At 44.4% G+C, this 26,322-nt stretch overlaps 1 protein-coding gene across 1 annotated transcript in view; it reads right to left on the bottom strand.

Annotated features, from left to right (window-relative positions):
- ENTPD1 (ectonucleoside triphosphate diphosphohydrolase 1) overlaps window positions 1-25,807 on the bottom strand; it is a 51,297-nt gene extending 25,490 nt beyond the window's left edge. The window contains exon 1 of the mRNA XM_044436182.1: window positions 25,617-25,807. Within this exon, the coding sequence (XP_044292117.1) occupies window positions 25,617-25,632 (16 nt within the window). The 5' untranslated portion in view covers window positions 25,633-25,807. The remainder of the gene's footprint in view (window positions 1-25,616) is intronic.
- Window positions 25,808-26,322: the final 515 nt, after the last annotated feature.

Genomic DNA, 26,322 nt, shown 5'->3' with positions numbered 1-26,322 from the left:
CAGACAGACATTCCCTGTGACCCAGCCAGCTCCGCCTGACAATCCCCCCCATTCACCACATCAGCACCAAGCGCATTCCTTCCATCTGGAGACAATCCTGCTGCCTTGGTCCTTGCTCCAACAGCACAGACGCAGCTCCCAGCTGCAGCTCCCAGGCCTTCCTTACACAAAACTCCAGCTACAGCACAAGGCAGCAGCCAGGGGGTTGTACGGCACTCCTATGATTTGGGTATCTGGCCACAGAAGACAAATCTGCAAAGAATCTGCAGAGGCTAATTTATATTGATGTATGCAAACTTGAAAACAATCACTAGCATTTATTTAAATTTCCAAGGAGCTAAGCCACCAAGTAATCTCATATACACTTTAACAAATCAGCTAATTTGCAACCTGCCTGTCATTCCAAATGAATGGAAAATTCCTTTTTCTTCTCAACACAGATGCCATTCAGGGGCAGATTGGTATGGGGTGGGGATATTGTTGCAGCCTCCCCCATTGCAATCCCCTTGAAGCCTGCTTCCTGCATGGCAATTAAGCTTCACATAAAAATGCCTTCCATTGGCAACAAGAGACACTCAAGGCTCTGGTGAATAGATCTGGGGCCCTGAGAAACAGAGCTAGGATCGAGGCCTTGGCAGCTCCTAATAGCTATAATATGGGCCTTGCCCATGATGTTTCTCTGTCCCCAGGTGTGTGATGTGAGTGACCCATTTGAGAAAATGAGGTCGATGTCCCAGATGCTTCTTAGGGGATGTTGCCATGAAGATAGGTCGGAGGAGTGTCCTGCAGCTGATATGTAATGCGTATGTCACAAGGGGAAAGTACATGAGGCACAACTGGCAGAATTCTTGTTAATTTCAATGTCTGCAGAATTCCATCAATACAGAGCAACCAAATGAGGGCAGTTTTTGCTAGGAACAATCACAGGACTCCAATCCAGTTTGGAAGCATGTTCTGGATTGGGGCACTGCCAGCTGTTTTTCCTTTCAGACCAAAATGGCCAGCTTAAGATCACTGTAAAAAATAATTATTAACATAGTGTGTGCTTTGTAGCTGAATCATTCATGTGCATGTGGAGCATGTCACGGTAATCTAAATGGAATTTGGCAAGCCACAGAGCGGCAGTACCTAAAAGTAGGGTGCTCACTTTGCCAAGTAAGAAGTGTTGCGTCATCATAAAAGAGAATACCAATCTATGTAACATCTGCATAGGCAAATTTATATGTAGTGGGGCAAATTTACAAATAATTTAATAATAAATGTGATAAGTCTCACCATAGTGGAGAAGACTAACCTGATGAACTGCATTTCTGCTCAGCCTACTATCTAGTACTAGCTGTTGATACGCAGGTTAAACATTTCTGGAGTTTAAGCAAGAATTGGTATAGACAACTTCTCAAATAGAGGGCTCCTAAAAACAGAGTACTATGCTAGCTGTCTAATACAGAGGACTGTCCTCTACAAACTAAGATATTTGGCCACCTTAACCCATCTTGGAGTAGTATTCACTGCTGGACACCAGCCAGAGCTACAAAAATAGACAGAAACACACACACACTAATTCTAAGAGCAAACTATCTTAAGCAGGTTCTCCCTGCTGCAAAGATTATAGAATTCCATGATCCTTTGACATGCCAGCTAATGAATTTTCCATATATGTCATGATATTCAAACAAAGTTGCAGAGCCAACAGCTCAGCATAATTAATTCTCTCTCTCTCTCAGACTTTGCATGAGTAACTGGAAGAAGAAAAAGAATTGTTTGTGTAGAGAGAGAGTTTCTATAAATAGAAGCCCTTCCTCCAGGCTCCTAGTCTCTGCTGGAGTTCCTCAGGAATCTGTTCTTTGCCTTTTTTCCTCTATATTATATAGGATCCCTGGCTGATCACCAGATCCCATGGCCTTCAGTACTCATGCATGTACATACGTGTTGGTTTTGTATACTGCCCATCTAGCAAATGCCCTTGGGGCAGTTTAAAAACATAAAACCAAGCAAGAACAACAGCAAAATAACCAAACAAAAACACAACCTAAAAGTGTCAAAATAGTACAGTACTAAAGGTAAAGCATTAATATTGTCAAAAATGTTAAGCAATCAGCATCAAAGCACCAGACTGAAAGATTAAAAGCTTGCTTAAAGAAGAAAGTCTTAACCTGGTGTCTAAACAAAGACAGCGAAGCTATCAGGAGGATTTCTGCCTGAGAAGGGGATTCCAGAGATGGGATGTTACACTGCTGCAAAGAAAGTTTTTCCTAAAGCTACACTGTGGAGAAAAGCCTTCAAAGATGGTCTGAGCACTCGGTCAAGACATACGGGAGAAGACACTCCTTCTGATAAAGCGGCTCTCTGGCATTTAGGGCTTTAAAGGTAAGCACCAATGGTTTAAACTGAGCTTGGAGAAGGACTGACAACCAGTGCAGGTTCGGTGCTAGCTATACACAAATGCATCCAGCTCTCTCTCTCCACTGCTTAACTGTCTTCCCTTGGTCCATTCCCACATCTCCAACCGCCTGCCTGGTACCTCTGCCTAGATACTCCATCACCAACTCAGACTCAGTGTGTCCAAGTCTGAACTTCTCATGTTTCCTCCCAAGTCTTCCTCTCCCCAGGATGTCTTATCTATTGGCAATGGAACAGGCTCACAGCCTTGTCTTTCTCTGTGACTTCTGTTCTTTGCTCCCCACCTTCACTTTTCCATTGGAGGTGTTTTCATCTTTAGTTTTAATGTTTTAATTATGACTTTGCTATTTGTATTTTAGCCACTTTGAGTACTCATTTCATTTTAGTGAAAAAATGCAACATAAATTTAATAATTCAATAAAATATTACTCTTATCTCTCTCCTAATCAAAAACAATGGCTGGCACTCTTGACTTCTCTCACATAAACTACTGTAACCTTCTACTTTCCAAAATTTAAACGCTTTCAGGCAATGGTTTGTTGAGTTAGAACTGGCCAGCTCTTTTGATATTCAGGTCTACACTTGTAACACAAGTGGGTTAAGCCACTAAATAATTTTCTGATTTTCTGGCTAGAGAACTGATATAAAAAATGGAAGTGTTACATAATTGGACCAAACATCCACTACCAGAGGATTAGTTTTGATGGAATTCAGTTCCCCATAAAAGCAAGAGTTGACTCATGCCCTGTCGTCTTTCTAACATCCTCTTATCAGAGTCAATGATGCTTTCCAGACACTTTCTCTGCTATGAATTCTATTATGCTCTAAAACCCAAGCTTCTGTATAAGAAGGTAATCTGTAACAAGCTGAATTAGATTTAGTATTTGATTTGATATTTTATCCCGTATGTGATTGCTACTTTCCCTTCTCTCCTTTTTACTCTTCCCCCTAAAATAAGATGTTTTATATTTGGACACTGGGCTTTGTTCCTTCCTTAAAATGGATTTTTTCATTGAGAGCTTCCCCATGGAAAGGGCCACAGGCGCAAAGCTATCACTTGTGTTTGGAAAAGTTCTTAAGGTTAAGTTCCTTGTTTCTGTATTTGGGCAGGTAAATACAAATAACCTTCCTTCTTATGTGCTTGAAGGGCTTGAAGGGAGGGATCCTTGGTGAACGGCTTCAGATTCCCCTAACAGAACAGTATGTCAGGAGGCTCAATCTGACTCTTGTCAGCTTTATCACACTTCATTCTGAGGAAAGCGAAAGCTTCATCAAGGTGTTCATCAGTATGGAAAGTCATTCCTGCCTCCAGATATATAACACTGCCCCACACCTTTGCAACTTTCCAAAACACCTGCATGATCTCACATCCACGTCATTCACATTTTTCCTTTGACACCTCCGCCTACGCATTGGGCAAACCCCCTAATTCTCCTGCCTTACTCCCTTTGCAATGAAGGGTGCTTCCCAATGAAGGGAACCTAGACATTGAACAGCTCTTCTGTCTTTTTCTTTTTGAATGATTTTCTGTGATAGGAAAAAAAGATGGAAGGAACAGTGGGAAAATGCAGTAGGATGGCGTCTTGAATATAATAATGACATCTGGACCTCCCATAACTTTCTGTGAATGAGAGTGGTATTATTATAAAAGCTCCATCTGGAAGCACCATAAATCCAAACAAGAGCAAATAAAACAACCCAATATCGCTTTACTGTTCATACTGTCTCCCCTTCCATATGTTCTCTTGTCTTTTCTGTGCTGAATTTTAGATAAAAACACTTCTAATGGAAGATAATCTATGGGGAAACTCATATTTTTTTAATTTGAAACAGGATGCAAAATAAAATGGTGCAAAATTCCCAATAACTCCCCTTGATAATATGTTTGAAAAGTGAGATATAAAACTTAATAATAAATTAGCACAGTGCCCTTTTGCAATGGTAAGCACTTGATACTTCTGGTTGGGGGCTGCTATGTACTTTATGACCCTCCCCCATTAAGTTTATTATGAATAGCGATCATCAATATCACTGTATCAAGGGGTAGCTTTTTCTGTGCTGGTGGTGGGAAGGGGGAGGCACCATGGTAACCAGGCCATTGGAATTGTTCCTTACAAATGTAATCCATGATTTCACTCAGTACCACAAACTTTCCTAGTGTAATTTGAGCAGCAAGCCAAATCAAAGGCAAATCATTGAGAAAAATAACCCGTTCCCCATGCACAAGGTATAATCCAGGCAATGTCCAATGCATGTACCACAGAATCATAGAATAGTAGAGTTGGAAAGGGCCAGCCAGAGGACCATTGGGTCCAACCCCTTGCTCAGTGCAGGGACTCCAAGTTAAACCATCCCTCTCAGGTGGCTGTCCAGTTGCACTGTGAATGCCTTCAGGTGGGAGAGCCCACCATCTTCCTGGGGTAATTGGATCCATTGCTGTACTGTTCTAGCATTATCTTCCCGTTATCTTTCTGGAATCTGGCATCTTGTAAAGTTAGCCTATTATTCCGTGTCCTGCACTCTGGGATGACTGAGAAAAGATCCGTGACCTTCCTCTTTGTGACAGCGTTTCAAGTACTTGCAGAGTACTAGCACATCTCCCCTTAGTCTCCTCAAGGCTAAATATGCCCAGTTCTTACAAGCTCTCCTCACAGGGCTTTGCTTCCAGTCCCTGAATCATCCTCACTGCTCTCCTCTGAACTCTTTCCAGCTTGTCTGCATCTTTCTTAAAGTGTGGTGCACAGAAGGTAGGCAAACATTCGTGTAAAATTTATATGAATACATATTCAGGTTAGAGACTTAGGCTGTAGCACCACAAGGAAGGTGACCAACACATAATTCCAGCCTTGTTTCTTTAGAACACTGGTACCCCACAGTTCCAACAGATCCAGTAGCACCTCAACCTATTTTATTCTCAGTGTATTTTGTTATTTCCAGCCTAGAAATGGCCTCCTAAAGTTCATCCTCCATAATGGGGCTTCTGCGGATCTTAACAGGTTACTCATGTATGTTGCTCAGCATGAATATCCTGCTCTGTTCTTTCTACTGCTTATATTTCCATTCCAAATAGTCATGAACAAAGAGTCCTGAAGTATTTTTAAACAAGAAGCCAGGGCGGGGGAGAAACAAGAACCTATTGTAGGGAAGCAGATGAAAGTGTTTATAGAACTGAGTAAGGAAGCTCTACACAGCAGCTCGAGTAGAAAGAAAATCAGATCTTGAGAAAAAGTTACCAAATAAAGTAGGAAGATTTTCCTTCTTAGTGAATGAGTGCTTTTACAGAGCTTCACTTGTTTGTGAACAGCAGGTGCAGCAATGACATTTTCAAACAGAGATTAGAAGTCCATGAATCTGAAGCATCTTCTTTGGGAATGGTTTCACGGTTGCTCAGTTGATCAGATCTATAGCCTGCCTTTCCTTGGTAAAATTTAGATACATCACCAGGAATTTGAGCTTGATCCCCTTTGGCCTCTGTCAAACAGCTAAAGAAGTCATTAAGAGTTTTTAAAGAAATGAGAGATTCAATCACAGACAGAACTCCAACATTTCTCCTAGTTTGGACCAAGGTTCTTCGCTGGTCACAAACGAGGGCTTCAGTGCCTTTTCCGGCAAGAATAAGTGATATGAAAAGATGAACAAACGGGCTGACTGCATGTTGACTTGAGGTGAAATATGTAAGCTACTTGAGTTCCTTGAAAGGAAAAAGGGTGGGATATGAATATACTAAATAAATAAATAGTGTAGTGAAGATGATGTCAGAGCAGCTTATAATTATGTCAACACGAGATTTGTAAAAATGCCTCTTAAAATACACAACCATACGACATCATCAACTAGCTATATGTAATATCCCAGTTGAGGCTTTCCTAGCCTGGTGCTCTCCAGATGTTTTGAACTTCAGCTCCAATCAGTTCCAGCCTGCATGGACTGCAGTGTTAGGAGTTGTAGTCCAAAACATCTGGTGGTCAATCGGTGGGGAAGGGCTGTCATAGTTTATTTGTTTCTACCCAGAAGCCTTCGCTCTCAATAGCTAAGTACAAATATTTCAGGAATTGGGGACAGGGGATTTTAAGAAACTTTTTCCTGGTCCAAATGGACTCTTCTAAGAGGCTTCCACTTCCCTCCATAGGTTGGATTTCAAATGCAACATACATTTAAAATTACATACGGGGGAACCCACTGCCAGGTGATTTGAAGCAGGGAAACAAACACGTTGATGCCTTTAAAAACGGTCTCTGGGAACTGTTACATGCATTATAGTGTGAAATGTGTAGTTTGCCTCTCCCCTTTTCCCAAAATGAGTTAAGTATTGAAGTTTCAAAATGCAGAGGACCAAGCAGGCTTCTCTGTGTGGGGCATTTAATGTGCTGCTTTATTGAGGGCTTTTTCATCAGCTTTCTATGTAGGAGAAAGAGCATGTCCTTTACATGTGTTTTCCCCAGCAAGTCTAACATTTGTTGTGTCCTTGATGAATTTAGGGATAATGGAGGCACACTAAAGTCTGTACATGACTCTGAAATTTGCTCTCCAAACTACCTAAATATGTGCTCATCACGTCTTCTTTTTAATGTGGACTTGAACTCTTAATCCTTTCTGTTTTGCTTTGCATCCTCCAGTTCTTCCCCCTGCCACCTTTAGCTACTCTTAGCCTCATAGAAGAGGCATTTTTCCTGCAGAAGACCAAAAAAATAGCTGGATGGGGTAAAAATGGAGTGCAGAAAAGTGTTAACACGTCAATCCTATGTAAGCACGGATGTTATGCTTTTGTTGTGTGCTTGCTGTTATTGTATGATGTTATCATGCTAGCATTATGCTTTAAATTGAAGTATGCAGTTCCAACAGAAATTCATTTTATGAAGTGTTTAACAAATATGCTAAAAACAAACTGTCCACCTCACTTTGGAGATTAAAGGATTTGCTGCTGCTTTAGGAAGCAGGGATGAAATCGTGAGTAGTGAGAGAACAACATGCATTTGATGAGCCTCATCAACATGGATAAGTGGAGAGCTAGTAACAACTTTAGGAAGAATCTAATCACCTGAAGCAAAAACTGTGCTATGCAGATATTTGTTGCTGGGATGTTCGTGACCAAAATGAAGGAAAGTACAGGATATTATCCCCAAAATATTAGAATAAATTGAACATTCAACATTCTATGAAAACATTTGGCATCTTGCAGTTTAGACCTTTACTCTCTAAACTGGCTATAGATTTGCAAGTCATGGGAAGTCTATAATACACGCTGAAAAATCATCATCTTTCAGTATGTGGCTTGTTGCATGTTGACATTCAAGTGCCATATTCTACAGGTGCAGGAATATGGCATTTCAAAAGACAAAAAATAACCCCCTCGCCTGGTTACCATGGAAGATTGCTCAACTCCCTTTTTGAGGCCTTTAAAACGGTATTTGTTTTGCAGTTTCAGCTGCACTGGACTGATAAGATTCAAGCCTCTGCAAGAATTTCAGGCTCATTCATATGGGCAGGCTTCCAATTCTGAGAAAGAAGCTAACACAGGCAAATCCTGCCCCTCCTCAAGTTTCTAGATCCAGCTTTCTAAACCAAGAATCAGTCTGTTGTTTCCAAGCATAAATGGATCTAAATGCTGAGTTAAGTCAACACACTTTGCAACTCTTCTGACAAACAAGAGTAGGACAATCACCTCCGCTCACTCCCAGCTTTAGAGGTACCCTGAGCATACAATAGAGTAGCTCAATAGCAGATATTTGGGGTGCTTCCAGATGAGCCTGATAATCACGCAAATGCCCTACTTTGTTTCCAGAATTTTAAGGAGGGAGTAGACACAACCATCTTCAATGTGTTAGCATATTTTCCCATGACTTTTGTCTTTTCACATCCAGGATATCATGCCCCAGATCTTAAAGTGGACATTATGGAGGGAAGTAACCTCACAGGAGACTGGCATGAAAGACTGCTTAATTACAGTTCATCAACAGGTTTAATTCTATCCCTAGTTGAATAGGAAAAAATGGTTGAATAGGAAAAAATGGATTTTTATCACACCTACCTGTGTATTTAGTGCCAGGATGTTTGGTGTCAACAATAGCTGCATTATGGACAACCACTGTTAGTAAATGCACTAGTCTTTAAGCTGCCGCAGGACTCTTTGTGGTTCTTGCTGCAGTAGACTGGCACAGCTACACTCTGGGAATGGTTACAAAAATCTACTCCGTAGAAAAAGAGAGAGTAGCTGCCCAATGCCTTTTGATTGGTCAGGAGATAGGAACACAACTTCCACTGACCCTTGGTCCATATAGCCAATACGAGTGACATGAACTGGCAGTGGCTTTCCAGGGTTTCAGCAGGGTTCTTTTCTAGTCCTGCCTGGAGATCTGGGACATTGAACCTGGGACCTTCTGCATGCAAAGCAGCTGCTCCACCCAGGACTGGTATCCTGGGATGGCTGAGCACCTGCCAAGGGTCCACGTGCCAGCAGGGGCCACTGCTGAGAACATCCGGGAGCTGCTCCTCCCCTTCACCGTCTCGGCTTCTTTGTTCACCTGCTTTTCTGTCTTGACCAGACAGCAGTGGTGGTGAAGAGCAGCAGATGGCCCTGCCTACTGCTTCCTGGCTGGCTGCCAGTCAAGCAACAAGAGGTAGGAATGACGAGAAAGAGGATGAGGAGCAAGAGCAGCTGGTGGCAATGGTGGCGAGAAGGGAGGCTGAGGGAGGAGGTCCAGGCAGGATGGCTTACCCAAGGGCTCTCACTGGGTTGCATCACTGAGCTATGGCTGCTCCCCTAATAGAAGCCCTTCATCTGTCAACGCGAATATATATCTTCGTAATATAGATGCAAGCAATGCAACTGCACGGCTTTTATTTTGAAGGATCTGCTCAATTGAATTGAATTTATTGCTTTTCATGTAATGTTAATGTTAATGTTTTTGTGAATATTCATTAAATAGTGTTGTTCTGTGCTCCACATTTTCATTGTATCTTCGTAATGTTTCATTTACTGTTTTTATAGAGATCTATATCGAGCAGAGCTGTAAGTGTATTGGTCCGGCCCTTAACAACTGTCAAAGTTCCTCATGTGGCCCCATAGGAAAATTAATTGCCCACCCCTGCCTTGGAGTAATCCCTGAGAAGAATGGCAGGATGAGCAAAACCCATAATTTCCAGGGATGGCCCCTTGCGTGTCACTTATGGCATTCATCCATGCAGCCTTGAGGCCAAAGCTGCCCATACCAAAACACTGTCCTTTGCTTTTTCACATTCCAGCAACCAGGAAGAATGAACATCTCTCCCTACCCCCATAAGTTTCCCAGATCATTCTCCCACCCAAAATTTGCTTCTCCTACATAGATGCCATTCTGAGATTGCTCCCTCTCCAGTCATTTTATGCTCGTTATTTGTGGAAATGCTATACTACCACAGTAATGTGAGCATTAACGCAAGACTTTCCACATGGGGTGGAAAGGGACATTTGGGGACATTTGCTCAAAATATTACGCTGGAAATAACTTTCTGGTGAACTTTCTACCCTCCATTGAGTCTTATTGCCCTTTTTCTAAATCCAGCTATTATACCCCCCGGCAGTAAATTCCACATTGCTCTCGCTGCAAATATGCACAGTTATGTATCGTGGAAACATTTGGTGCTTTGTTCCATGTCCTTTCTTGCCTGTTTCTTATCTCCATCCAAACACAGCCCTGTCAACGCGGCAGTGCTGAGTGAGTGGGCAAGCGGCAGAGGTGGCCCTAGTAGTTCTACGAGAAAGGAAGATGGAGACGGCAGCCTGGATCCCAAAAGGCCTGGGGGCTGCAGGTATAACTAAGCTTCTGGGTGCTTCCAGATGAAGCATTTATTGTGCAACCAGTCTGCATTCCTGTGATATATGGCAGGGGTAAGCAAAGCGAGGGTCAGGGTGCCTCCTCTTGTACCCTACTCCTCCTACTTAATAATAAAAAAATAAATATGAAAAACATAATATTAGCAGCAGCAGCAACATTTCATAATAGCTGAGATAAGTTCAAAAGAAATTGAGGGCCCCTAGTGGCTGCCATCTTCTTTTTTTTCCATAAACATCTCTGGGCCATACGAAGGAAGGAAGGAAGGAAGGAAACTACAAGCCAATATTTTCAACCTGTACCGAGGAAGCAGCAAGCCAGTGCTTTTCACTGGTACCAAGACCATTTTGTGGTGGTGCCCAGGTCACTTCCTCAAGTTGCCAGATAAGTCTCTGGGACCAGTAAAGTTGCCTACCCTGGTCCAATGGCTTCTGGTTTAATTTGCACACATGGCTGGTGAAGTTGCAAGCCTCGTTTGTTTTCTGAGGGACAAGCCAGAAAGAGAGATACACATTATTTTGTAAAAGGCTTCTTTTAACCCAGAATAGCTTGGCTCTGGTTACAGGTAAGGTAAAAGCTAGGAAGTTGTATGGGGCACTATAATAATTTTGCCTCTTTGAGCTGGCACAGACTGACAAATGCTTTGCAAATAGTTGAAGGGTTTTCCACCTTCCGCAACCTAGTCTGTGCCCCCAAGGAGACATATGGACTGTGGCTGCATGTTCATATATCACTTCAGGCTATGAATTATGTCTTGATGAGAAGGGAGATGAGCACTATGCGTAGGCACAGAACGCTTTGTTCCCACTCTGCCCCTTCCTTCAAAATGGGTCAAGATGTCAAGGAAAAGGAGAGGTTTGCCTAGCATCTGAAGCTAGGATTCACACATCCAAGGTTGTAGTTCCCCACATCTGGAGGGTATTTCCCTAGAGATACTGAGAGGCATTGCAAAGAGACTTTCCCCCATAAACTTTGCTTTCTTGTGCCTGCCCCTAGGAGCACCTTGGTTCTCTGGCTTCTCATAACCTCTGGACCCTGCCTTGCCTCACCGGTTCAACTTACTGCATGAGGACATGAGCTTCCAGACACCAGCCTGCCTGCCTTACTCCTCTCTTGATCGCTAACCCTTTCCTAAGGCTGCAGCCAAAGGGACAGGGTGTTCTCCTTTCTACGTGAATAGGCAGCTCTTCCATTTGCCATTCTGCAACAAGGCAGCACCAGAGGTTAAAGCAGGAAGGCAAATGTAGCAGCGAGTCACAGCTATCTCATGCCCCCCTCCAGTGCAGCAAGACAATGATGCTGTGCGAACAGTGGTTCTGCTTTCTGTCTAGCACAGCCAAGCCACCTTTTTCTGGGCCCCTTTCAAGGCCCAAAGGTCTGCTGACATCACTGATCTTTAATCAAGCGACTGCAAGCTTCAAACCGCAAAACACCGCCAACACTGTCTGTTCCTGTGGCGAAAGCGGGAAGGTTTTTCTTCATTAACTTTTCTTCGGAAGGCACCTATTGTGCTTCTTAAAACTCAGTGTTGTTGCCAAAAAGGGCAGCACACATTGTGACCGAGTATCCTTAAACTTAACAGGGGCTTTGGGGAGATTACGAAGCAGCCTGCATAAGAGCCTTATGTAACTGCATTCGCGTCTGGGGAGGGCAGGGATTGCCCCTAATCAGCTGCAGCTGCTGGGACTGGAATACAAGCGGCTGGAAATGATCACCGCGTCTGCACTGCACGGGTGAGCTGAGTTCATTCCCTTCTTCCATTCATGCATCCCCTCCCAATTGTTTCCTTATCAGATACCCTGTAATAGCTGCTGGTGGAGTACCAAGGCAGAGGATCACTGGTATGCTAGTAACTGGTTTGATTCTTTCCTTTCGGCATGCTCAGTTTCAGTTTCACTTTAGAAAATAAGGATTATGTGTTTAAAAAGTTGGGAGATGCGTCTTTTCTAGTGCTGAGACCACAGGAAATTATTAATCCTCCCAGCATGAGTGAATTGCACCAATTAGCCCCAGCTCTACCGTCAAGGCACAGCATCAGGAATATAGGATCAGAAACTTTGTGCAATCAAAGTTCCCGGTGATGGGGAAGCTTTCCTTCATACAGATGTGCATGTGAATGGTTTCACTCTGCACCTTGTATGCATGCATGCCGAAGAGTGGGACTAGTTTTGTAGCCCTGCTCTCATCCCCATCATGCACTGGGAGAACCCAGGGTGAAGCATTTTACCAAAAAGGCTTTTGTTATACTCTACTTTGCACTCAGTTGTTAAGGATGTTTCACTGGAGACCACGGCCAAGATCATCTACACTGTTGTATTCCTGATCACTGTGCATGGGGGTGAAAGCTGGACAGTGAAGAAAACTGACAGAAAGAAAATCGATGCATTCAAAACATCATGCTGGAGGAGAGCTTTGAGAGAGCTTTCTGGACTGCCAGATGAACAAGTGGGCCCTAAATGAAGTCAAGCCAAGCTCTCCGTAGAAGCAAAAGCAACAAAGCTGAGGCTGTCATACTTTGGGTATACCATGAGAAGACAAAACTCAATGGAGAAAACATGCTAGGGAAATTAGAAGGCAGAAAAGAAAAGGAAGACCAAATACAAGATGGATTGACTCCATAAAGGAAGCTACAGCCCTGAATTTACAGAAACTGAACAGGGTTGTCACGGATAGGGCAGTCTGGAGGTTTCTCATTCATGCATTTGCCCTAAATTGGAAATCGCTTGATGACACATGTCAACAACTCTGTACTCTTCAGCTTGCATCTGGAGTACAGTGTCCAGTTCTGCACAAGGACCGTGCAAATGAACTGGAGTAAGTTCAGAGGAGGGCAGCTAGGATGATTAAAGGTTTGGAAACGGGGGCATTGCTAGCCCTGGGCCCTATAGTGCCCCAGCCCCAAATCACTCACTTCCATAGAGACTTGAATGGTGCCAATGGGAATTGTTCCATGCTTAATTGTCAAAGAGGAGGCAATTTTCAAGCATTACAGCTGGAGAGGGAAAGGTTAATTCTCCTCTCCACATGCAGCAGTGCCGCTCCCCACATAATTCTCCTTTTCCTCTCAGTCTTATCCTTGCAACGACTCTAGGAAATAGGCTGGGTGGAGAGTCTGTGCCTGGCCCAGGTCTCTAGCCAGTCTGGGGAAAAGTCTATTCTCACTCCCTGCAAATATTGCAAGAACTTCGATCTCAGGGGCGAAACAGGCAAAAGGCAATGCAGGCACAGGTCGGGTCAGATGGGCCACGCTGACTGCTTCAGTGAGGCATGGCTGTGAAAGCATTTCTTCTGTCCCAAGTGACGCAGTCGGAGGGAGCAGCATAAGACAGGTGGAAGTTTGACTCGTGCTCAGTCTAATGGCACAAAAAATCTGCTAGAACTGACGAGAGCATCTGCCCCGCATTCGGTTTCCACAGCGGCCAGCCAGATGCCAGTGGGAAATCCACAAGCAGGACGTGGTGCACCACAGCCTTCCACATGTTCTCAGCATCCTGTATGCAGAACTGCACTGCCCCGATGCTGAAGATCGTATATTGCCATTATGACTATTCATCTAATCCCCTTTAGTCTACACTGGAACATTTTAGACTGGCCAGATTTTGTTACGGTCCGGATCAAGGTGATTAAACTGGCTCAAATCAAAATACTCTATTGGCTTGTGGACTGGAACTTAAAAGTAGCATATACACAATTTTAAAAGCTGGCTGAAATATTATTAGCTTATGCCATCAGAGGCTTTCGCTTAGCTTTTCATTTGCTGCTCATGTTTTATATTTATGTTTACATTAAATATATATCTTACCCTTTTTCTCTTGAAAGAAACCCAAGACAGATTGCATGATCCTACTCCTCTTTGATTTATTCTCAAAACAATCTTGTGAGGTAGGTTAAGGTAAGAGTCAGTAACTGGCTCAAACTTCATAGAAGTGGGGACTAGAAACCTGGTCTCCAGAGCCCCATTCCAGTACTCTAACCATTATACCTCCCTGCTCTCCTGCTGTGTCTATTGTGAGAAGATCTGCAGATTTCACAGTCACTGAAATTTTAGGCTGATAAGGAAGCCATGATTAAATGAGGTCACCGAGCGCAGTGCAACCACATTTACTATACTTGAATCGCAGTTCTGTCATGATGCCCTATTCCATTTGTTTATTTAAGCATTTCGATGTTATCTTTCCCCCACTAAGACAGTGACTATAGCGTAACCTAAGACATTTAAACCAATAAAAAGTGTGTGCTGCAAAAGGAAAGGGCCAGTCTCTACAGGGTTTTTTTTTTTTTTTTTGTCTTTGTGAGAATCTTGCTGGAACTGGGCAGAGGAAGGGCTCCATTTGATGAGAATGGAGGCTCCCTTCTTCAACCACTTGAGGTTCAAGGAATTTATCCACACAGAGAGTTGCTGGGTCTAAAGTGGCACTGCTTCTAATAGAGCCAGTGTGGAGTAGTGGGTAAGAGTGTGGGACTGGGACTCAGGTGCCCAGGTTCTAGTCGCTGTTCAGACATGGAGTCAAGTCGGTAACTTTGGGCCAGTCACAGACTCTCAGCTCAACCTACCTCACAAGGTTGTTGTTCTGGGGATAAGACTGAGAGCAGGAGAAAGAGAATGATGTAAGCCACTTTGAGCTTTTTTGTAAGAAAAAAGTGGGAAATCATCGTCATCAAAATCATCATCATCAGACATAATCCTTTGCGTGTTTAAGCAGAAAAAAGATGCACACTGTCCAGCATTTCTCAGTCAACGGGGAGGATTTTATCTTTAAAGGCACTTTCATTAAAGGGCACCAAGAACACAGGTGCATTCAGAACCAAAGAAGCTTGGTGCAATGCAGAATTCTACATCCCTGAGATCTGCAAACGTTAGTTCATCCCAGTGCATGCCCATTCAAATCACAGCATGGCTTTTAGGTTGCCTGTTGCAAGTTAACAAATTTCAGAACAACAGTGCACGAACACCAGGTGTGGCCTTGAGAGATCCCTTAGCCGGGCTGAGATTCAAAACAGCTATTGGAGGGAAGCCTCATAAGCTACTAGGGTGCAGAAATGCAGTCATGAGACACTGCAAGGAGAGTAAGACGACGACCACGTACTGGAGTCCTGAAGTGCTGCTCAGGCAGAACTAAGCTCACAGCAGCTTAACACACTATGTTAACTTAAGGTAGCTAAACAAAAACAGAGTGAATTAAGATCACCATCACTTACCCATGTATAATGCAGTCCACTTTGCAACCTCATTGGTAGTCACACGTATGAGTTCTACATTTGTACAAAGCTCAGTTCGGAATTTCCCAGAGTTGGGCAAGCGTTAAGAACCCAGAAGGATTTGGAATGTTGGTTCCCAGGCCTGCCATGGTTCAAAGGTGGCTTTTAAGAACAAAAGGTCCAGAGATGGATTGGATCCATAAACAGCAGTATTTACTCACAAGGGACTGGCTGTTCTTATCTATGATGTTTAAAAGCATCTCTGTTTGCAATATCATGGCCTTGTTTGATTTCACCCACAATTACTGTTATGACGTAAGACACGCTGTGTTCCGTAGACCACATGCTAATATGGGCAGGTGCAACTTCTGGACGTTCAAAACGGCTTGATGCAGGGAGCCTGATAATCACCTTGGTGAGGTTAGCAGGCAAGTCGAAAGCTAGAGAGTGGGAGCAAGGGATGGGAACTATACAGGCGTGTCCCAAGGTGATCCAAGACTTCAGGTGCTTGAAAGGCTTTGCGATGACTGGAGCAGGGTAGGATGAACAGCCTTAGACCTTCCAATCATGGCTTGCAGTGCCATTTGAGCTCGAGGCCGGCATCCTGCGTAGGCATGGCTGGGCATGCACTAAGGACCTGCACGTAAGCCGGGGCCTTCCTTCCCTTCACCGTGGCCGCCTGCTCGTTCGGCTGCCTTTTGCCCTGGTCCAGGCACCAGAGGGAATGTGAGGAAGGAGCAGCAGTGCTCCTGCCCCTTGCCCACGGGCTCGCTGCTTGCCAGGCAAGCGGGTGGTAACAGTGACGCGGGAGGATGCGCAGCAAGAGCAGCTTGTGGCAATGGCAGTGGGAAGGTGACCTCACAGAGGAAGGGCCCCCATTGCCCTCAAGCCCCTGGAGCCCGCCCCAATTTCAGTGCAGTCTCTTACGTCCCTTTTACAAGGGGCGCCAAGGAGCCGCTTGGAGTTTATGTCATGGTCACCTATTTCTTATCCAGAAGATGGATGTTCTCTTCTTCGACCCTCAGCTCCTCAGAGTGTTTTGCAACCTTTTAAGAATGTGGCCATTACTTTGACCCCCACAATGGGGTGTGGTTCTGCAAGAAGGCGAGACTCGGTGAGGAAGGGGGCTCATGCTGGGCACCCACAGCGGCTCAGCTGAGAGAGTCCTCGCCCCCAGGAAGCCATCGCAGAAGCACTAGGTCCCAGCAATCCACCCAGCAGAAATGGTCAACCAGCCTCCACAGCAACAATTATAAGCCGAGTCTATTCTACCGCTTTTCCCGTGGCACACTGGTATTTATGACTGATGCAGGAGTGAGTTCACTCCCAAAAGAAACAGATGGTTAAACCTAATTAAAAATCAACTATGGCAGATGCTGCACTTGCCCTGTCCCCCGCCCCCCTCCAGGCTGTCCCTTGAGTCTCCCACTTTCATTTCCAGTTCTGTCACCCATCTCAGAGAGTTGCTGCTGTGTTAACAGCATACCCAGTAAGAAATGCTGGCTATATAAAATTAGAACCAGAAAGCAAAAGAGTGAACAGCATCTTTGCTTGCTGTGAGATGTAAGACAAATATGATCGGGAATGGTCAGCAGATACAACAGGGAGTCCATGTGGCTAAATGAGGGTGGGCAACCTACAGAACTGGCCATTGGCTCTGCTGACCGGAGTCCACCAATATCTAAAAGACCACAGGTCTAACCCTGGCCTAGATAATTGGCAGGGGTGGGTGGGTGACTGAGAGAGACGGCTGCCTAGGTGCTCTCTCTTTCTGTATTTCAGCCAAAGCCCCCACATTCCTGGTACCCATGACGTCCACATTTGATAGCAGGTAGTACAGTCATTAAGGAGTACGCATCCTCCACATGTAAGGAGTTGCGGTGGAATTGATGCTTTTTTGTGGGGTTGTGTCAGGCACCTGGAGAAATGGTGCCTCTCAGGGTTCTAAGAAGTTGTAGTGGCTTACACAGACTGTCCCCTTTTTTCAAGGTGCCCTTTCACTACTATGCCCATCCCCGAAGTTTCCAATGATATGTTCTAAAGCCTTGAACAGAACCCAGCTTCATAGCCCCCTGTGGCCTTCTTCACATTTCCTCTGCTGTCTGGACCAGGGCAAAAGACAGCTGAATGAGCAGGCGGCCACGGTGAAGACAAGGAAAGCCCCCTGATGTCCGTGGGCCCCAATCTTGCCGCCTCCTGCCACCAGCTCTGAATGCAATCCAGAAATTCTTCTGGCTGCATTAAGTACACGCAGCCAAACACATTCAACTCAGGTCAGAGGAACAAATAGGAGGACAATAAAGAACACCCTGGACTGCAATGATTTGACCATTTTATTTATTATGTATTATTATATTTATATGCCACCAAGTAGTCTGAAGGGCTCCCTAGGCAGTGTACATCAATCAGCAAAGCCAGAATACAAAAAATTAATTGCAAATCAATAAAAACACTAAAAACCATCAATAAAATATGAATAACAATAGTAATAATTTAACAGTGATAATTCTAAGTCATATCTGGATGAGAAGGACAAGCATTAATGATCTACTAAAATTGGTTAAATAATCTTAAAATTAATTGTTAAAATGAGTGGAGAAGAGTAATGTTTCATCTGCCATCAAAATGAGAACAGGGTTGGTACCAAGCAAGTTTCTCTGGGAAGCCGGTTCCATAAGTGGGGGGCAGACACCAAGAAGGCCCTTCTATTCACCATCCCTCTTAGCTCCTCGTGGGATGTCTCTTTCAGAAGAGCCTCTTGCCCAGATCTTAATGCGTGGATAAGTATATAAGGGAGAAGATGGTCCTTCAGTTAACCAGATCCTAAGCCATTAAGGACTTTATGTGTTAAAACAAGAGCTTTAAATTGTGCCCAGACTTCAACTGGTAGCCAATGAAGCTTACATAAAATTGGTGTTCTATAGTCCTGCGAGCTGGCACCAGATACTAATTGTACAGCCCTATCTTGAACAAGTTGAAGTCTCTTGGCCATCTTCAAAGGCAGCCCCACATAGAGTGCATTACAGTAATCTAACGTAGATGTTACCAATGCATGAGTAACTGTAGCCAAGCTCCTTCTATCCAGGTAGAGGCATAGAAGGTATATTTGCCACAGCTGAAAGGTGCTCCTGGCCACCAAGTCCAATTGGGCCTCTAGAGATAGATTTGTATCCTGGCGCACCTCCAAGCTGCAGACCCTCTCCTTTAGGGGGAGCGCAGTGCCATTCAGGACATGGTGATGCCCACCCAACCCAGTAGACAAACCACCTACCAACAGCACTTCCATCTTGTCTAGTTTGAATTTCAGTTCACTGACCCTCATCCAGTCCATTATCAAGCCCAGATGCTGATTCAGGACAGAGACTGCTTCACCTGGATTGGATGTAAAAGAGAGGTAGAACTGATTATCATCAGCACACTGCTGATAGCTCAGCCCAAACCTCCAGATGACCTTTTCCAGCAGTTTCATGTAAATGTTGAACAGCACGGGGGACAGTATAGAGCCCTGTGGAACCCCATGGACCACCTTCTGGACATAGTCAGCCAGACAGGTGTGGAACCACTGCAGAGCAGTGCCCCCACATCCCAAACCAGCAAACCTGCCCAGAAGGACACCACAGTTGATGGTGTCAAAACCTGCTGAGAGTTCCAGGAGAATCAACAGGGTTGCACTCCCGCTGTCTTTCTTCCTGCAAAGGTTATCACACAGGGCAACCAAAGCAGTCTCTGTCCCAAACCCTGGTCTGAAGCCCAATTGAAATGGATCCCGATAATCACCCAAGAGTGTCTGGAGCTGCCCAACTACCACCAGCTCCAACAATAATGTCATCTTAATTCTCCATAAAAACTAAGTGACCAAAGGATGGCAATTCCAAAGATAAGAACTAACAAGTCCAACCAATCCATAACAGCTAATACACAGCAAGCAAGACACGATGTAGTCCATATTCTATATTCAAAACTGTTAAGGAAGAGTCAATAAATACTGCAGACAGCATAGGTCTTGCTAAGTAGGAGTATAAGAGCACAGCCAGATTAAAAAATATGAAAGCACAAAGATGTAAATCTACAGTTTTTAGACACACATCATAGGAGGTATGCCTCACCCACACTCAAGCTGAGCTCTCCTATTCTGCTTATATATTGGGGTTTACTAATGATGTTTAGTTTGTTCTCTCTTATTGCAGAAAATTCAAGCTTCATGGTATTCCACAGAACAGTACCTGCCTTTCAAATTCTCTTTATTCTGTAAATGCTGATTGGAAACCTATAACATGTTCCAAATGATATGTTGTTTAGTTCCTGATCTATACAGACATGCATGGAGTGGCATGACAATAGCCTGACTTGCATCTAACAACCACCTAGAATATGGGCTAAGTACAGGTTAGGGTTGAATTGTGGGTTGTTGAGTCATTCTTGACATTGTTTATTTTAAACTTTTAAATATTTTTTCTGCTTTTGCAATATGCTTATTCTACGTTATTGTTTGTTTTATGGATTGTTGTAAACCAGTGAGAAAGCTTCAGCTCTGGGGTGGTACAGAAATAAAGAAATGCTGTAATGTGTAAATCCTGCACCAGTATTGAACTATGGGTTGTTAAACATGAACAACCTAGGAAGGAATTCATAGTTTGTTTTTAAGGTTTTGAACTTTGAATTTGTACTTAACAACTCACAGTTACCCAAAGTATAGGATTTGCATGTAACCACCCACAGTTCAACCACAACCCATATTCAACCCATACTTTGGATTGTCATTATGTGAGAACTGAATAAGGACCTGGTTCACACATTTACTTAACCCATGGTTTGTTGCTGTACCCAGGGTTTGTCTGACAGATGATCAGACAAGCCATGCTTTGTTTCCTCAGCCCCTGGTTGGTTGTTTCCTCATTCCTTCTCTGTATTCTAAATGCTTTTGTGACACTATTGTACTGGTAAGTAGAAGGGCTGAGGTTTTTTATCATTCTTGCCTATTGCCTCTGCAGCCTGGCAAAGCAATCCAAGAATAACCCACAATTCTAGGTTCACACACAATGACAACACATGCTTACAAAAACCCAGAATTCACAACCCAGCAACAAGCCATCTGTGGCTACAATTCTATTTAATTCTATTATATACTATTCTAATAATACAAAACTATTCTTTGTTAGTACAGCTGCCTTCATACATCATGACAACACAGACAACTCAGAATTAAACAATCCAAGTCATTGCTTTCTGTCTGTCCAAATTTCCCTTCTTCACATAATGAATGCAGTGCATTGAAGGATTTACAGTATATGCCAACATCTTTCTTTACCATTTCTTGAACTACTTCCAGAAGTTTTCTTACATGGTGGCTTGCTTTCAGATACATGAGCACTTGGTCATACTGTAGTCAAAACTTCTTAATGAATTGCTCAGATTTTGATGGTGGGCTCTCTGAAAACGCCTTTGGCTAAAATGCTAGCTAAAATGATACCATAACAATATAATGCTTTATAAAGTAACAGGACACCATCAGCTCTTATAACATCCTGGCCAAGATATTTATAACGTGCCATTGTTGTTAGGAAACTTTCTTCAAGCATGTTAAGTAACGTAACAAAGTGCTTGCTAGTGCTTTCTTCATAAAAGGCAAATGGTTTCTAAATAATTCCAGTTCACTGTTCATTGAAGGAACTGAAAATAATATGAAGAACTCTATTTTGCTTTGTGATGGAGTGTTTTCAATATGACAATGCACTCCATTCACTCATTACATTGTGTGGATTTATCAGTCTGAAAAGATTAGGGGAAAGTGAACAGGGTGCCAAAAATGTACACACATTTTAAGAGATGTTATCTATGTGTTACTTTTCGAGGTTGAATTATGGTAGCAAGCGTAGTATGACATTCAAAAGTTGGCGTCAATCAAATGAATGCTAGTGTCACCATGCAACAGTTTTTAATGCAGGTTTTTCCTTTCTTAAAATGTGTATACATTTTGGTACCTTCTGTATGAGTGTGTGTAACCACTTTTTCTGGTTTCCTTTCTCTTTTCCTCTTTCCAAATCGGTTTTAAAATGAGGCATTTGACACTATCATTTTGACAATCAAGAATTTCAGCATGAAACCACAATTTTAATGTGAGAGAATGTACCAGTCCTTACATTCTCAGCTTCTTACAGCCTTCAGTCTGACTTGGTTCTCATTAAGGCCCTGATGCAATCAAACAATTTTGTGGGTTGTCCAACCTGGGCAGCAAACTATATGTCAAACATCTGCATGTTAACTGCCTAGCATCAAGGCAGACGCAAGTAGTTAGGGAGTGTTTGGCCAAACTTTTAGCCTGCAGTTCTGCGGCATTTTGTGCTGTGAGAAGTTTATGTCCTCCAGAAACACATCAGCCACACTCACATGAAGAAGCAATAGGTTCTTCTTTTTTATTCTACTACAAAATAAATGAGCTTCCCTCTAGCTGGTGCCCTCCGGATGTAGTCCTGACTCTTGCTTTAATTATACACTGCCATTCCATTAAGAAACATGGCACTCAATGTGGTTTACAATCATACATAAAACATGGTATCAGAGTGCAGCTCCCCCCGTTTTGAGCCAGCTCTGCCAACCCAACACCCCTGGAGGGTATGAGCTTAGGGAAGCCTGCTTCAGACAGCCTGAAGTTAGTATCTGGAGTATTTCCTCAAAGGGTCTGAAGACCAGCTGGGAAACCCCCCCCTTGCCTGTCATATCTCTGCCTGCATGCTGCCATTCAAGGTCATTGCTGCAGCAGCCATGGGCAGGGAAAATACCTCTTATCTACTGGTTGCCACCGGCGAGGGGGAAGTTAAAAAGGTGAAGTATGGGTGGGTGCAGTTTGCTTGATGCGGATAATGCAGTGCAGTCTCTCGTGATCTGTGTGGCTGGAGAGATGCAAGAGGACAAGAAGCTCCTCTGCAATATGAACTGTCCAGAGCAGTTCGTGTGAGAAAGCCAGGTCACAGACTGCCCTACAGGAATGCTTTCAAGGAATGCATGCTCTTTGGCCCGAGCATCCAGGGCTCCCAACCCCACCAAGGTCCTCGCCTCAGCCTCACTTGCATTTCAAATAAGGATGCGCAGACTTGCCCCTGGGTGGGTCTGGAACCTGGAGGGGCCAGGGCCATTGTTGTTGCAAGGGCATTCTAATGAAGAGGAGGCTGGAACCAGCTGATCTGGGAACAGGCAATTGCAGCTGGCGAGGACATCCGGCAATCCGGCAACCAAGCCTCACTGGCAATAACATCCATCCTAGAGTGCGGCATCATCCATGCTGTGCCGCAGTTCTTTGGTTAACATGTAACACAGAGAACTAAGAACTCAAAGGGCAGTGGTTTGCTCAGGGCAGGACTTGGGGGCGGGTGTCCAGTGCTCCATTCAGCAGAAGGAACAGGAGGGTCCGGAAATACTTAGCACATTTTGAAGACAGGGAAGTAATACAAAGTGCACCCAAAATTTTCCCCCATTATGTAAGACCATTATGTTGCGGGGGGGGGGGGAATTGAACGAGTGCATTAAATCCATAATTTAAAATTGCCAAATTGCACCACCATCTAAGAATAATTGTACATAAACCTAAATCAGTGATATATCTACATATAGAACAGTCTTATGGTATCTTACAGACTAACATATTTATACTGGCAAAAGCTTTTGTGAATTACAACCCGTGGCCCATTGTCAGATACATAAAGTATTATGGGAGTTTCAGATTTACATATAGTACATATAGGGTGGAAGGTGTGGAGAACTATAGATACTGCAGCGAAAAGGAAATTCAATGAAGATTGTATAGGCTGTAACAATCATCAACAGCATACAATTGTTGTATGTTGCAGTTGCAGCTGATAACACCAACATCCTGGTCCTAGGAAAGGCAATTAACATATGTAGCATGATAAGAGTCTTACCCTAATTCAAGCCCTCTGGCAATATGTATAGAATTCTAATTCTGCCATATCTCACTCAAATCTCCCTTTAAAGTTCCTTTTCACTACAACTACATCCCTCTTTAACTTCATGGATAAGGGTGTTCCAAGAGGCAGGGTTTTCCCTTCCAGAAACTATCTACTTATTTTCCTTAAATCCAGCCTTGCCCAACCTAATGCTCCCCAGATGTTTTGGACTACAGCTACCATTGTGCCCTACTGGTTAAATGATGGGAATTGCACTCCAAAACACAGAGAGCGCATCAGGTTGGGGAAGATTAGGTTCTCATCAGTTGCATGAACACTTCAAACAACTTGCACAAAGACTTTTCCAAGTACAGTACTTCAAACCAACTCCTGGGTATTTCTCCTTTTCTCCGCAAAGTAAAAAGTCTCCTGCACTAATCAGTCAACAGCCTACACTGGACACAGAAGCAAACTCATTTATCTGCAGTAGTTTCTCCTCCTGTGTTTCCTTTCAGAAGGGAAAGTTGCAAGCCAGGCTACCACAGAAAGGGGAGAGACTTTCCCCAACAAATAGGAGATCTACCCTTTCTGGCGTTGACAAGTCCAGCGACACAATTTCCTCAGCAGCACAAAACAAATCCAGGTGCAGTCGGGAAAGTGACAAAAAATGTTGCAACGACCCAGTTTCAGCCATGATACAAGAACAGCCTTCTATCAGAAAAACCATTCCGCCACCAACAAGGCAAGCCAACAGAGATGTGCGCATCCTGTTCACTTCAGGGCCTGCCTACCTGCCTCTCGGCCCCAGGACTATCTATCCTGTATATATCCCAATGCAAAATGCCACAATGTACATTTACAGCTGCAGATGGACATGCTCTCACCATCAGTTTCCCAGCTCCCAGACACACACTTGTCTTGTAAAAGAATCACTGCTCCACACCAGTAGTTTGTGAGAAGCGCTTCTCTGCACAGCCAGCAGTAAAATCTTAAAAGCGTTGGCTGCATTGCATCCTTTTTTAACATGACCTGTTTTGGGCCATCCACACACAAAGGAAGCTGCCTTATTCCACATCAGAATATTTGTCCATGTAGTCCAGCAATGACAGCGGTTCTCCAGGGTCTCAAGCAAAAGCCTTTCCCATCACCTGACCCTATTAATTGGCAAGGTCAGGGATTATACCTGGGACTTTTTGCATGCAAAATGTGTGATCCGGTGCCCATAAACTACTATTTCCCTTAATGTAATTGTTGCCTTTTGGATGCAATAGCACAAACAACACAGGGATAAGGAAACTTTCCCCCGAAAGGTGGAGTGCTCCAAGAGTAGGCTTTTATTGTGCAATTGCCTCATTCATAGTACTTTGTGTGAATCCAGATGTTGTGGTTATTCATTTCTATCCATCCCAGGGATTTTACACCACTTTTATCATCTTTTTACTAAAACAAAATAAAAATGAAGCCGTGCATAATACCTCTAGCATTAGGTTTCCTCTCTAAATTTGAGCCTGAAACTCTCATGCAGACTATATGTCACATTTGATTATTCATGCAAAATAAGACAGAGAAGATAATGTGAATATACAGGGCAACCAATGAGCAGAAAATGGCAGCGCTTCGCTTCTTGAGTGAAATCACCCTCTCACATAACCTTGTTCTCTCTGCATCTCCATACTAGGCCATGGTCAAACGCACATTTAGAATCCACTGCTCCCCACACCAAACATCTTCTATCCAAGATAACAGCACCACTAGAGACTATTCTTCAGGCCTTACTAGTCACCCAAAGACCACGATCACTTTCGTTGGTCTCTGCCCTTCTAAATCAAGATAAGTCTTCTGTTTATAACACACACGCGCGCGGACACAAACTTCCATTGCCCCTTTCCAAACAATCCAAGCTTGGAGCAAGAAGTCCATGCCAGATTCACAACATGGAAGGAATGCAGAAAAGCTGCATGTCGAAGAGACCAAATCAATCTCCTTGACAGGACACGTATCATCTCAGAAGCGACGTGCGGACGCGTCCTCATCTAGGTACGCTTCTGCAGTCGCCGCCGCCGCCGCCGCTGCTTGGAGATACATCCGGAAGCCTTGACTGAGTTAGCTCCTGAATGGCAAAACTACTTCTCATGAATATGCATGAGTCCCTCAAACTTTTGTCTGTGCGGAGGCTGACATCACGGCCAGCAGTTCCCCCCGGCCGGTCTCCCCCCGCTCCTCTCCAGTGCTCCCGTCGGGCTGGGAAGGCAGCGGGGCGGCGGGCTCGCCGCTACGCTCGGAGCGACTGAGTTTGTTCTCTTACCCTTTGGCTCGTCCATCAGCGCCTGTGTGCCCACTCCCGCTCCCCTCGCCTCTCCGCGCCGTCTCCTCCGCTCAGCTTCTGCCGGCTCTGCGAAGGGGCACACGCGGCCGGCTATTTAACGGTCCGGCTCTGTGGGAGGGGTTAGTTTAACTCTGCAAGCCTCAGACGGAGCCTAGAAGACCGGGCTGCCTGCACCCGGCGCGGGCAGCGCATTGCTTCAGGGCTGCAGCTTGCCCCGGCCTCGCAGCCGGACCGCAGGCCAGCCTCGCTTAGGGAAGCTTTTCTCCCTTCCCCTTTGGCCCCTCTTTGCCCCGCAGCGCCTGCATCCTCCGCAGAGTCCAGGACTGGAACCTGAGGCAGACGCGTGTCTCATGCGCCCGTCCTTTCCGGAGAAAAGCGTGCATTGCTAGCTGCAGAACAATGATTAACCCTCTTTGCAAGTTGACCGGCTCGCGAAGGGGCGGAACTGGGCTGATCACAGAACAGCCTTTCAGTGTCCCGCACTCAGGTCTCCTGCCTGCCAGGCCCCTCGCGCAGAACGAGCCGGACCTGTCCACATGCCGCGGCTCCCCCGCCCCCGCCCCGCACCCAGGACTGGCGCGTCTTCCATCGCATCGAATGGTTCTAGGATGATGGGTGTCACTTCCGTGGGCTGTAAATCATCCTGAATGTTGCAATGAAGCAATGCGATTTATACATTAAAAAT

This window comes from Varanus komodoensis, unplaced genomic scaffold (assembly GCF_004798865.1).
Source record: "Varanus komodoensis strain SLA01 unplaced genomic scaffold, ASM479886v1 scaffold1, whole genome shotgun sequence".
In the NCBI taxonomy this organism is placed as follows: domain Eukaryota; kingdom Metazoa; phylum Chordata; class Lepidosauria; order Squamata; family Varanidae; genus Varanus; species Varanus komodoensis.
Note: the sequence above shows the minus strand (reverse complement) of the source record. Positions and strands in the feature narration are given on the sequence as shown.